Source organism: Pseudophryne corroboree, chromosome 7, assembly GCF_028390025.1.
Source record: "Pseudophryne corroboree isolate aPseCor3 chromosome 7, aPseCor3.hap2, whole genome shotgun sequence".
In the NCBI taxonomy this organism is placed as follows: Eukaryota; Metazoa; Chordata; class Amphibia; order Anura; family Myobatrachidae; genus Pseudophryne; species Pseudophryne corroboree.
Window position 1 is genome coordinate 37247269 of NC_086450.1, and position 14726 is coordinate 37261994.

A 14726-nucleotide genomic window follows, 5' to 3' on the forward strand; every position below is an offset into this window, starting at 1 on the left:
TAAAAGTTCCTGCGTTTAGGCTGCCATATTACTTTGAAGGCAATTCCTTATGATGTGGCCCTTTCTGTATATGAAATATCGCCAGCAGAATCTGTTAATTTATTTTATGCCCATGTTTTATTCTGTAGTCTACGTTTTACTCTAGCAATTAACAGTATTTTTTAGTGAAATAGGTCACTTACGCATAATATGTGTTCTACATTGCGCTTTATAGGGGTTATTCAGAGTTGTTTGCAAACCAAACAAGCAATTGGGCAAAACCATGTGCAGTGCAGGTGGGGCAGATGTAACATGTGCAGAGAGAGTTAGAGTTGGGTGGGGTGTGTTCAAGTTGAAATCTAAATTGCAGTGGAAAAATAAAGCAGCCTTTACCCTGCACAGAAACAATATAACCCGGCCAAATCTAACTCTCTCTGCACATGTTACATCTGCCCCCACCTGCAGTGCACATGGTTTTGTCCAAGTGCTAACTTTTACTGGTTTGCTAACGACTCTGTATAACCCCCTATGTACTATCTAAGAATAAAACTACCAGTGTGCCATCTGCGGCCACTTGGTGTGCGCATTTCCTTACATTCTGCAGAGTCATGACGACAGGGTGGAATCCCCACATTTGCATACAAGCCTCTCGTGCTCTTACCTGGAAGTTGCACATTTGTTACATGTACCACTGTTTGCAGAACTCTGGGAACATGCTCCCATGTGCATAATACTGTACTTAAAATTGGCACCATCTAACTGAGGGGAACATTTATCAAAGCTTGGAGATAAAGTACCATCCAATCAGCTCCTGTTATTTTTAATATATAGCCTGTAACATGGCAGTTGGCAGTGGATCAGTTAGTACTTTATCTCTCTCCAAACTTTGATAGATCTGCCCCTAATACCCCGTTCACACTGCACAAATAACCCCGTATCGACCCGGAATATTGCCAACTCGACACGGGTCGCTGTGCGGTGTGAAAGGGTCGCTGCCGAATTCCCAGGTCGCCTGATCCGGTAATTCAACCCGGGAATAAAGAAGGGTTATTCCCGTGTTATTACCGGATCAGGCACAGTGTGAATGGGTTACCCGGGTCAATGCCACCCGGGTCAATGCCACCCTATGCTGTTCACAGCATAGGGAGAGGCGGCGCAGAGGTGATCTCATCTCCAGCACCGCCTCCGCACCCGCCCCCGATGATGCCACGGTCCCCAACCCCGGATGGCAACCCAACTCGGCATATTGCCGGTCGGGAAGCACCTTCTCAGGGTCCAATGCCAGGTCGCACCCGGTAAGAACCCGTTTCCAATTTCTGGGTGTGACCCGGCAATTGCGATCTGAACGGCGTATAAGTTAGTGCCCAGGACATAAATAATAAACAATAAATCTCCCCCGATGGTTTTTATTTAGGTACTGTATGAATGCTTCTGATGGTGACAGTGGCCCAGCTACCGATACAAGAGAAACAGAACAGAATACTCTTATAACAACGCACACTCCTGTAATTAGAAAGATGTAATTGTAAAAAAAAAACAGTTTATTTCAATAAAACAGTCCTTGAAAATTGCTACAATGTAATATTATAATATTTATTATATCCATTTTATCTATTTATATGCCGCCTAGCCTAACTAAGAGTAGTGGGTGTCCACCTTTTTTTTTTTGCATTGGTTTTAACGGTACTCTAAAGGGCCCCATACACTACAACGATAGGTCTGAGGCTGAAGTTGGATGTAATTTCCCTTGAACTCCCCTGGGAACTTCCCGGGAGTGAGTCCATACGATTTGGTACTTTTGTGCTATTTTTGCATAAGATATATTGCATGCGATTGATGAAGCCGCTATACATCACATGCGATATATCGTACGGCATACAATTGTACCATGAGATATATCTGATGGGCTGCATAGAGGGCTACGGGGGCTGGGAGTGCCCTGAGAATGCCGGTCACACTTCCCTGCGATACATCACATGCACAAAAACGCACTTTTCTCATCCGATTTCATCCAATTCCGATATATCATTAGTGCAGCACCAACGACCTATGGGATCCTATCCGACAGCCACGGGGACGCGCATCAGATTGGATACGATCTAAAACACATACAATTGTACACGATTTCATACAATATATCAGACGGATATATCGGAATTGTATGAAATCGTGTAAAATCGTCCTAGTGTATGGGGCCCTTAAATTCGGTGACCTGGTTTATTAGTGCTATTTTTATTATATATTATGAGAACATCATTGAATCTTCGTGGTGACACGAAAGTGTCTAAGGATTCGCTGTCGCTCACATGTTGCACATTTGCAGTATACCTGCTTTAACGATTGCAGTTGACTGTTCTTGCCGTGTCTTCTCTCGTGACCCCTGATGCTTATAATTAGTATCGACAAATAAGTAGTGATGAGCGAGGTTCGGTTTTACTCGGTTTTACTCGGTTTTACTCGGTTCTCAAAACGGCATCTTATTGGCTATCCAAAACACGTGACATCCGTGAGCCAATAAGATGCCGTTTTGAGAACCGAGTAAAACCGAGTAAAACCGAGTAAAACCGAATCCGCTCATCACTACAAATAAGTCTTCATGGTTAGTTAAATAAAGCACATGGAACATATTGTGATTAATAATAGATACAATCATTATCTCCTGGAAGGAGACGAGACTAGACAATGCAGTTATGCAAATGATGAGTGGTTTACCGCTGCTGTCGTCCAATTGCTGCTTGTGCTTTGTGTAGGGATGGAATTCCATGAGGAACTGCACAGGCTGGGAACAAAGGAAGGACTGAAAGGAAGGAAACTCAGTAAGGCCATCGAAAGCTTTGCCTGGAACATCACCGTGTTAAAGGTAATCGCTGCTGCCACGGTGTTTGCACCCAAAACACAAAACAGAACCGTGACTGTACAGAACCGTGGTATCATAGTAAGATAGTTTCTGAGGTTGAAAAATGACAATTTGTCCATCGAGTTCAACCTGTTCGTGATCTCCTACACTGTAATATTTTAACTGTGGTGAATGCTTAGCCGTTATGTATGTTCCTCTATTTATTTATTACTATAGTGCGTGATTTACCCACCATAACCCTGTATACCCTTATCCATTAGGAATTTATCTAGCCCATTCTTAAAAGCAATGACTGATTATGCCATTACTACTCTCTCAGGCAAGGAATTCCAGATGTATTGTCCTTACTGTGAAGAAACCTTTCCGTCTCAATGTGCAAAGTCTCCTCCCCTCTAACCTAAGCGGGTGTCCGCGTGTCCTTAGTGTTCCTCTTACCGAAAACACAGCTCTGTGTATTGTCCCCTTATATATTTGTAGCTGTTAATCATGTCCCCTCTTAATCTCCTTTTTTCCAGTGTAAACATGCCTAGCCTTGCAAGCCTTTCCTCGTATTCTAGCGTCTCCATCCCCTTAATCAATTTGGTCGCCCGTCTTTTGTAGTATGATGCCCATAGTTGTGCTAGGGAATAAATCTCAATCCAGTCTTGAACGAAGAGCATCAGTGCCGCACTGTATGAAGGGCAGCCCAGCTTGAACATCGAGTTGTAGGTGAAATTGATGTAGAAAAACAAACTCGCTGGCGCCTCCTTGTGTAATATTTCCAAATGATCACCACTGTGAACAGAATATATATTAAGGTAGTAACCAGTTTGCCACGTACCAAAAATAAATTATATAGCACTTGTATGAATCAGATTATTTTAGGGATCACACGTTCTCCATACTGACGACAACAGTTCCTGTTAGCCAACGTTTGGTGTCTTATCAGATAAGCCTTATTGTTTGTTTATACGTTATACGCATGAGAATTTTATTAATTGTATGTAGTATGAATTGTGCTGTGATGTTCTATCATCTTCTTTTCTTCTGAGCATTGAAGATATTTGTGATGGATATGGGAAGAGCATGTGAGTCCCAAAATCTTCTGAAGCAAATAAACTCTATATCATTTATTTTTGCTACTGGGCCAACTGGCTTTGGCTACTGTATATTGGGCCTAATTCAGACCTGATCGCTAGGGTGTGTTTTTTGCATCCCTGCGATCAGGTAGTCGCCGCCTACAGGGCGAGGGGGAAATCGCTGTGCAGAGGTGCGATCGAATATGCAGGAGAGCTGCACTGCACAGGATTTACTCTTCAAGTGCGATGATCGGGGCCGGAGCTGATGTCAGAAACCCTCCCGCCAAACGCCTGGATCCTCCTGCGTTTCTCTGGACACTCGCTGTGGACCGACGTGCCTGCGCATTGTGGTGCATATGCATGCGCAGTTCAGACCTGATCGCAGGCTGTACGAAAAACGCAGGTCTGAATTAGGCCCATTGTTATATCATTTAACTAACTGTTACGCTCGGAGCTCCCTGGGTGCATTCAGTCTTACTCTCCCTCTCTTCCCCCCCTTAAAGAACATTTGATTTCTTAATAAGTCATGTTGTGCCTAGGTGCAGAAAACTAGTCAAGATAACTGTGGACCCATCTGTACCTCCACATCTAAATGGCTTGGCCTTAACGCCCCATGTCTCTCTCTCACCCCCTGCTGGCTTTCCATGTCCTTCTCTCCTCCCACCCTGGCAGTCAGTGACTAAACAGCTCTGTATGTCTCTGCTCTGCCAGGGTGGAATGCACAGCTGGCACCCCTCTCACATCTCCGGCCTACATTTGCAGTGTGCGGTCGCTGTCTACATTTTCACTTTGAGCTCAGGATGCAGACACTTAACCGAGTCATGTGACAGGAGCAATACTAAACGCCAGTAGCGATTAAGGCGGCGGACATTCAAAGTGAGACGTTTCATTGTTTTTTTTAAGGGCTTTTAATAATTTACTGTTTTAATTGTTTGGGGATTTTTGGGGGGAATGAAATGTTTATTTGTGCTTGTATCCCAATGTCCCAGACACTTTTTGCAACATCGTCCATCTCTGAATCTGCCCCGTATTGCAGAAAAATAATAGGAGTAGTAGTTTTTAATGAAAACAAAAATAACAAGGCGGAGTCAAGGCATAGACGTGATAGCAGGAAACAGCTAAGTAAATAACTTGCGTCTAAAGATCGCTGCGCTTCCCCAAACGTGTGTCACTAACCTAAAACAACAAAAATAAAGGTGTCTATTTACTAAGCCTTAGATGGAGATAAAGTGGACGGTGATGAAGCACCAGCCAATCAGCTCCTAACTGTCATGTTACAGGTTCTGTTTGAAAAATGACAGTTAGGAGCTGATTAGCTGGTACTTTGGGGGTCATTCCGAGTTGATCGCTCGCTAGCTATTTTTTGCAGCGCTGCGATCAGATAGTCGCCGCCTATGGGGGAGTGTATTTTCACTTTGCAAGTGTGCGAACGCTTGTGCAGCCGAGCGGTACAAAAACATTTTGTGCAGTCTCTGAGTAGCTCTGGACTTACTCAGCCGCTGCAATCACTTCAGCCTGTCCGGTACCGGAAATGAGGTCAGACACCCGCCCTGCAAACGCTTGGACACGCCTGCGTATTTCCAACCACTCCGGGAAAACAGTCAGTTGTCACCCATAAACGACCTCTTCCTGTCAATCTTCTTGCGATCGGCTGTGCGAATGGATTCTTCGTTAAATCCATCGCTCAGCACCGATCCGCTTTGTACCCGTACGACGCGCCTGCGCATTGCGGTATATACGCATGTGCAGTTTTGACCTGATCGCAGCACTGCAAAAAATAGCTGCCATGCGATCAGGTCGGAATGACCCCCTTTATCTCTGTATACCTACATTCAAGGCTTAGTAAATAGATCCCAAAGTATGTTCTGCATCATTATTTCTGAGCTGCAAAAAAAACAAAACCATTTCCACCAAGGTTCTGGAAATTGTGAAATAACCGTTTCTGTCACAGCTCGAAATTCTCAATGTGATTTTTTTTTTTTTACTTATACCAGTTACCAATAAATACATTTTTCTCCTCAATTCTTTCTTTTTTTTACTTTTATATGAGATGTTCAGCAGATTAGTGTAATAGCAGACCAGGATACAACATGTTCCGTGTCACTCCCAAGGGATCCGATCACTTTTACAGATGAGTTTTATCCAAACTATACAGTATAGCTCACACTGGCACCGCAGGAGGGCAAAGTGTAATATGTACCTGTAATAGGGATCGATACAGGCTTTTATTCCTGACATTTAAATACTGTGATTTATCGATGAGTGACACATTCATTTTGTTGTCTAAGACAAAGACATTTTATTTTATTATAGCACTTAAAGTGTGAGGCTCCGTCCTCATACAATGTAGTTTTGTGATTTCAATTTTGTCTAGACAGACCTGCTCTGAGTCTTTGCAGTATTATATAGTGTTTGTGTGTGTTTATGTATTTATATAAAATGTATATATATAGTTGTATAATGTGTGTGTATATACATATGTATAGTTGTATATTGTGTGTGTGTGTGTGTATATATATATATATATATATATATATATATATATAATTATCCGGTCTTTAGGTTGACGCGGATTAGGTTGACCACTATTTGGTCTACATGGTCTTTAGGTCGACATACTTTACGATCCGCGTGGACTACGATTGGGAATAGTAACGTGCCCGAAGCTGTGTGGGAACACGGTGCACTAATTGGGGTTCCCGGTCACTTTACGAAGAAAACGATACCATTTTTAAAAACTCATGTCGACCTTTACCTACGGGCGCTCTTCACACCGTCGAAAGGGGCTACGTCCTGTTAACCCCTGCACGCCTTTGAACAGACGCAGGCCGGTAGATAACAGATTCAGAAGTGCAGGGCAGTATAGAGGGCATACAGAGATGGTGTCCGGTTGAGAAAAGACAGAGAGGCGTAGGGGGGGAGAATGGAATGTACAGAAACGCTGTGCGATCGGTAAAGGATAGAGAGAGGCAAGGTGGTAGGGAGAGGATAAAGAGAGGCAAGGTGTTAGAGAGAAAATACCGTTGATACACACAGTGGGCACAGGTAGCAAAGCCGCTTATACACACAGTGCCCACAAGTAGCAGAGGCACTTATACACACAACACCTACAGGTAGCAAAGACTTTTATACACACAGTGCTCACAGGTAGCAGCACAGCTTATACATACAGTGTCCACAGGTAGCAGAGCCGCTAATACACACAATGGTCACAGGTAGCAGCGCAGCTTATACACACAGTGCCCACAGGTAGCAGAGCCGCTTATACACACAGTGCCCACAGGTAGCAGAGCCGCTTATACACACAGTGCCCACAGGTAGCAGAGCCGCTAATACACACAATGGTCACAGGTAGCAGCGCAGCTTATACACACAGTGCCCACAGGTAGCAGAGCCGCTTATACACACAGTGCCCACAGGTAGTAGTGCAGCTTATGCACACAATACCCAAAGGTAGCAGCGCAGCTTATATACACAGTTATACACAGTGCCCACAGGTAGCAGAGACACTTATAGACACAGTGGCCACAGGTAGCAGAGCCGCTTATACACACAGTGGCCACAGGTAGCAAAGCCGCTTATACACACAATGTCCACAGGTAGCAGTGACACTTATATACACAAGGGCCCCAGGTAGCAGCGCCACTTCTACACACAATACCCATAGGTAACAGAGGCGCTTATACACACAGTGGCCACAGGTAGCTGAGCCGCTTATACACACAATGAGCACAGGTTGCAGCACCACTTATACACACAATGCCCACTGGTAGCAGCACCGCTTATACACACAATGGCCACTGGTATCAGTGTCGCTTATACACACAATGCCCACAGGTAGCAGTGGCGCTTATACACACAATGGCCGCAGGTAGCAGAGTTGCTTATACACAGATGCTGCGTTTATACACACAGTGGCCACAGGTAGCAGTGCCACTTATATACAATGCCTACAGGTAGCAGTGTCGCTTATACACATAATTGCCACAATATTTGTGTTTCTTATTAACCCAATGTCCATTGGCCCTCATTCCGAGTTGTTCGCTCGCTAGCTGCTTTTAGCAGCTTTGCACACACTAAGCCGCCGCCTACTGGGAGTGAATCTTAGCTTTGCAGAATAGCGAACGAAAGATTCGCAAAATAGCGAATAAAATAGCGATCAGAAATTTCTTTGCAGTTTCCGAGTAGCTCGATACTTACTCTGCCACTGCGATCAGTTCTGTCAGTTTCGTTCCTGGTTTGACGTCACAAACACACCAAGCGTTCGTCCAGACACTCCCCTGTTTCTCCAGCCACTCCTGCGTTTTTCCAAGAAACTGCAGCGTTTTTCCGCACACTCCCATAAAACGGCTATTTTCCGCCCAGAAACACCCACTTCCTGTCAATCACACTCCGATCACCAGAACGAAGAAATTTCTTCGTTAAGCCGTGAGTAAAATACCAAACTTCTTAGCAAATTTACTTGGCGCAGGCGCGGTGCGAACATTGCGCATGCGCAGTTTGCGGAAAATCGCTGCGATGCGAAGAAAAATAACGAGCGAACAACTCGGAATGAGGGCCATTGGTAGCACCTATACTCACAGACGTTCAGTGTGTGTGTGTGTGTGTGTGTGTGTGTGTGTGTGTGGGGGGTTTGGAAAGGGGGTGAGTGCAGTGAGGTGGAGGTGCCTCTACCTGCCGCTGATCACCCACTGATTCAGGGAATCACTGGTAGCGGCTGCGGATGTTGTCTAATGTGCTACGTGTGGTGGAGGGGTGGGTGCAGTAGGGGGTCCAGAAGTGTTGCAGGTGGGGGAGGGGTGGGTGCGGGGGGCACGGATGGTGGAGGGGGTGCAGAGGTGCTGTGGGTGGGGGAGGGTCAGGTGCGGAGGATGTGCGGATGGGGGTCTAGAGGTGCTGCAGGTGGGGGAGGTGCGGTTGGGGTCTGTAGATGCTGCTGGTGGGGAAGGGGGGCCGTATATGAAGGAGGGGGTCTGGAGGTGCTGTGCGTGGGGGAGAGGCGATGTTGGGGGGGTGAGGTTGGGTAATGGGTTCCAGAAGTGCTGCGGGTGGGGGAGATGTGGGAGCGGGATTGTGCGGATGGGGTATGTAGATGCTGCAGGTGGGGGATGGGTGGCTGCGGGGGAGCCGTGGATGGGGTCCAGAGGTTATGCGGGTGGGGGAGGTGCAGATGTGGAAGGTCTGCAGATGGGGGAGGGTGTCTGTAAATTATGCGGGTGGGGGAGGGTCCAATGGGGGGAGCGGGCCGGAAGTGCTGTGTTTAGGGGAGTGGTGGCTGCGGGGGTGTTGCGGGTGGGGTAGGGTGTCTGGATGCGCCGTGGCCAGGGGAGGGGCAAGTGCAGGGATGCCGCAGATGGGGGAGGGGGTCCGTGGGTGCTGAGGGTGGATGAGGAGCAGGTACTGCGGTTGGGGAGGGTCGGTAGTGGTGGTGCGGCGGGTGGGAGAGGGGCAGGTGCGGGGGTGCCACGGGTGGGGGAGGGGCGGTTGCGGGTGGGGTGCCGCAGTTGGGGTGTGGGGTGGCTGGGGGGTGCTGCAGGTGGAGAGGCGGGGGTTTGGATGGTATCTGTAGATGCTGGTGGGGGAGGGGCAGGTGCGGGGGCCCGTGGATGAAGGAGAGAGGGTCTGGAGGTGCTGTGCATGGGAGAGGGGCGATGTAGGGGGGGGTTGTAGGTGGTGTGAGGTTGGGTGATGGGTTCCAGAAGTACTGCAGATGGGGGAGGTGTGGGTGTGGGATGGCGCGGATGGGGTATGTAGATGCTGCAGGTTGGGGAGGGGTGGCTGCGGGGGAGTCGTGGATGAGGGAGGGGGTCCGTAGGTGCTGCGGGTGGTGGTCCAGAGGTGCTGCGGGTGGGGGAGGGGCAGGTGTGGGAGGTCCACGGATGGGGGAGGGTGTCTGTAGATGATGCGGGTGGGGGAGGGGGCTGGAGGTGCTGTGGTTGGGAGAGCCGCAGTTGGGGGTGTGCGGTGGCTGGGGGGGTGCTGCGGGTGGAGGGGCGGAGGTTTTGGATGGGGTCTGTAAATGCTGGTGGGGGAGGGGCGGGTGCAGGGCCCGTGGATAAAGGAGAGAGTGTCTGGAGGTGCTGTGCGTGGGGGAGGGGCGATGTAGGGGGGGTGCGTTTGGGGGACAGGGGGTTGTAGGTGGGGTGAGGTTGGGTGATGGGTTCCAGAAGTGCTGCAGATGGGGGTGGTGTGGGTGCGGGATGGCGCGGATGGGGTATGTAGATGCTGCAGGTGGGGGAGGGGTGGCTGCGGGGGAGTCGTGGATGAGGGAGGGGGTCCGGAGGTGCTGCGGGAGGGGGAGGGGCAGGTGTGGGAGGTCCGTGGATGGGGGAGGGTGTCTGTAGATGATGCGGGTGGGGGAGGGTCCGATGGGGGAGGGGGCCACAGGTGCTGTGGTTGGTAGAGTGGCGGGTGCGGGGATGCCGCGGATGGGGGAGGGGGTCCGCGGGCACTGTGGTTGGGTGAGGTGCGGTTGCTGGGTTACCGTGGTTGAGAAGGGTCGGGTGTGGTGGTGCGGCAGGTGGGGGAGGGGCAGGCGCGGGGGTGCAGCAAGAGGGGTGGGGGTGGGTGCGAGGGTGCCACGGTTGGGGTGTGTGGGGCGGCTGGGGGGTGCCATGGATAAAAGAGGGGCAGCTGCGGGGGATGCCACGGATAGGGGCGGGGGTCCGTGGGCGCTGTGGGTGGGTGAGGCGCAGGTGCAGGATTACTGCGGTTGGGGAGGGCCGGGTGTGGTGGTGCGACGGGTGGGGGAGGGGCAGGTGCGGGGGTGCTGCAGGTGGGGGAGGGGGCTGGAGGTGCTGTGGTTGGGGGAGTGGCTGGTGCGGGGATGCCGCAGATGGGGAGGATATCCACGGGAGCTGTGGGTGAGGGGCAGGTCCGGGGTTACCGCGGTTGGGGAGGGGCGGGTGCGGGGCTGCCATGAGTTGGGGAGGGGCAGGTGCGGGGGTGCCACAGGTGGGGGAGGGGCGGGTGTGGGGTTGCTGCAGGTGGGTGCGGGGGTGCCGCAGGTGGGGGAGGGATGGATAAAATATCTTTGAGGAGCGCTCTTATTTAATGGACATTCCAATAAATTTATGTATATGAACTGAAGATGCTCTGTTAGTACCTTATAAACGCATACACCCAAATGTTAAAAACATTTTTTATTAAAATGCAAAATAACATATTCAAAATACATTTTTATAATCCTTTCTGACAAAAATGTCAACTGCTTTAAAAAGTTGAAGTTTGTTCAGTTTTTGTTAATACAATGATAATAAAATAAAATATTTTATTTCACCCAGCGCGTTTCGTCTATGGCGACTTCTTTAGGGGTGTCTTTGGGTGTAAGAAAGGAGAAAAGGTATCTTAATACACAATATATTTGGTAATTTGAATATCTTGTACACAGCATATTTAATAAATCCATGTAGTTCAAATGATGATTCATAATTATCAAATTGAAAAAAATTTTTAGAAAACGATTACATTATTTTACCAGAAATAACAACATTAATTGTTACTTGAATGATGGGTATCTGTTGAAAGACTCCATAATGTTCTATCTAATCAGTATCTTAGTAATATCGTATACTTACTAATTCTTAGACAAAAGAGTTTTCATGTTATGATGACAGGAATAATTGAAAAAATTCTCTTTCTTTAAGCAAAGGCAGGTTATTTTACCTAATTAAAAAGAAACGTTTAATTTAATTTATGAACTTGTAAGATTGTATAAACAACCCTTATAACCAATAAATACTTACTAAAAATATATATATTTAGAGAAATCTTAATTGAATTCCACAGTCGAATGACCTTTAGCTGGATTTAATATTTGTAGAGGTTCCTATGACCTGAATTAGCTGGATTTTTTATTTGTGAAGGTTCCTGCAACAACAAAAAAAATATATATAATTTATCTTAATTTGTTTTAATGGGACTGAGACTAAAAATTAAATAAACCAAAAATAATAAATTGGATACTTACTATTGGTTTAAATCAGATCCAAGGATACTTAATGAATAAAAAGCTCTTAGCTGCTGTCAATATTCACATTTTTACCTATTTAGGGAGCAGTATATTAATTATTCTAGTAAATATATTAGAGAGTCTATAAATTAAATGAGGGTAGAGGTTAGGCTTCTCAGCAGCAATCCTACATGTTAGTGTTCTCTGGGATCCAAATGTGAAATGAATGATAGGCACCATGGCTCTCTATTTAAGTCCCTTAATGGGTTACATCACTTCCTGTTTAGTCTCTAACTTAAATTAATTTAAAACTTCTTTAAAACTTTATTTCATTTAATTAAGGACCCTATTAGCTATTACTTATTATTGATCCTTTCTTTGAGGTACATTGGTGTTCAGTGGAACAATGTGTTGCTCTCTAAACGGACTTAATAGTCCGTTTTGCGCTCCAGGAGCAGGATCCCGCTTCCTGGTTGCGCTCCAAGCCTCCTGTTGACATGCGCGATGTTATCGCGCAAGTCACATGACCTCTTCTGAGCCCGGTCACGTGGGGGGGATCCGGTCTGAAGATCGACACTGTCTAGGTCGACAATGTTTAGGTCAACCACTACAGGTCGACAGTCATTAGGTCGACAGGGATGGAAGGTCGACAGGGTTTCTAGGTCGACTTGTGCTAGGTCAAAAGGTCACCATGAGTTTTTCACATTTTTTCTTTTTTTGAACTGTTTCCTACTTAACGATCCACGTGGACTACGATTGGAACGGTAATCTGTGCCCGAAGCATGGCGAGCGAAGCGAGCCATGCATGGGGACACGGTGCACTAATTGGGGTTCCCAGTCACTCTACGATGTAAACGACACCAAACCCCCCCCAAAAAACCTCATGTCGACCTTTTGACCTGTCGACCTAGCACATGTCGACCTAGAAACCCTGTCGACCTCCCATCCCTGTCGACCTAGTGACTGTCGACCTATAGTGGTCGACCTAAACATTGTCGACCTAGATATTGTCGATTTGATGAACCACACCCCACGTGGGGGCAACCGCGGTCCGTAATTGGAGGAGCTGTTGTCATAGTCACACAGATTTCTAGCTGGCCGCACCTCTATCTATTTATATGAGCTATTCAAAGCCCTTGTAAATTGGTCCTAATTAAACAAGAGTCTTTCAGCTGACACACATTTTACAAATTTATTTGCAATTATACACAAATTATATATAAGACAACCTTAAAACTAATAATAATAATAAAGGGGTACAATAATACAATGTAATGACTGTATATTGGGGCTAATTCCAAGTTGATCGCAGCAGGAATTTTGTTAGCAGTTGGGCAAAACCATGTGCACTGCAGGGGAGGCAGCAGTAAGCCAATCTTGAAGATGATTCGCCATCTTACAGGCAGCCAGTGAAGGGAGTAGAGGATGGGTGTTATGTGGCTAGAACGGGGCTGGTTGGTTAACAGCCTGGCATCTGTGTTTTGCACCAGCTGTAAGCGTTGCAATTCTTTTGCTGGTAGACCAAGGTAGAGGGCATTACAGTGGTCTAATCGAGATGATACAAATGCATGTATGACTTTTGGCATATCATCTGAGGAAATTAAGTGCTTGATTCTGGCTATGTTCCTCAGGTGAAAGAATGAGGATTTGATTGTGGCTGATATCTGATGTTTAAGTGTGAAGCCACCATCCAGGACAACGCCAAGATTCCGCACACGATCACTGGAAATGGAAATCATTTTTGTGTTGTAAATAATACACTTATTATAAAAACCGACGAGTGCCGTCCCACTGTTTGGAATTGTTGATTAACGGAGCCCCGGTGATTGGACTGGATCACCGAGGTACTTACCTGTTTTATTGAGTGCCGATACTCCCTGCTATAGTTATCTACATAAGACAGTGTTTATATTACAATGGTTGCTGATATTTTTTGGAAGTATAGTAGACCGAACAATCTCCCATCGACATCAAAGCTGGCAGAAACACTGTAGCTGTATAATGTAGCTATTTTCTTGCTCTGTTACCTGGAATGCACTTGTTTATGTTAGGGAGCCAGGGGTATTCAATTAGTGCCATTTTTTTTCGCCTAGGCAAAAAAAATGCACTTTTTGCTATTTATAGGGCGAATGGGGATTTGCCCTATTCAATTGTAGGGATGTTTTTCACCTAGGCGAAAAATGTCGCAGGTGCAGAAAACACGTGTTTTACGACGCATTTTTTGCAGGTTTTGAGACATTTTTGGCCAATGCCTTTTCACTTTAAAAAAAAAAAAAGTGAGAAGACATTGCCGTAAATGCTTTAAAAACGGGCAAAAACGGCCAGCAATCGAATAGTCAGAAGGGAGAATTCAGTAGTTCCGAAATTGGAGCTAATTGAATTACACCCCCAGTCTGCAATAATACAGTATATTATACAGAAGTGTGAAGAATATAATTGCATATCAAATATATGTTTCTTTTTTCCATGTAAGTAAATCAGCAGACAGTAATTTCTGACGTGTTGCCTCGTTGCAACCTGGATACTGAGATGTTGGTCAATTTTACAGTAAATTGCAAAAATGACCTTTTTGTTATTGATTTAAATGATTAATTAGATAGCGGTACAAAATATCAGCACAATGTTATACCACTACTATAAGAGTTGCCAGTAACAGCGATTATATTTTATTTATGTAGCGACGATATTTTTAACTGTCAATTTTTTACTTAATTAACCATGGTAAGAGTACAGACATATACAATAGTACATAATGTCATTTTGCAATCTTTAAAATTTATAGAAGACCTGGGAGCTTAAATTACATTTTTCAGTGCTTGTTTAGTACAGTAGACCAGCTCAGAGGCGGATCGTGGAGTCATGGCAGCCAGAATAAGGAGGC

At 46.4% G+C, this 14726-nt stretch overlaps 1 protein-coding gene across 5 annotated transcripts in view; it reads left to right on the plus strand.

Annotated features, from left to right (window-relative positions):
• Window positions 1-14726, plus strand: part of PLCL1 (phospholipase C like 1 (inactive)) — a 480679-nt gene that overhangs the window by 303448 nt on the left and 162505 nt on the right. For 4 of the 5 annotated variants that reach the window (XM_063933035.1, XM_063933036.1, XM_063933034.1 and 1 more), the window contains one exon: window positions 2730-2839. In XM_063933035.1, coding sequence (XP_063789105.1) covers window positions 2730-2839 — 110 coding nt within the window. Of the gene's footprint in view, window positions 1-2729; window positions 2840-13476; window positions 13571-14726 lie in introns of those variants that run through there. The other variant, XM_063933037.1, reaches the window with a different exon arrangement.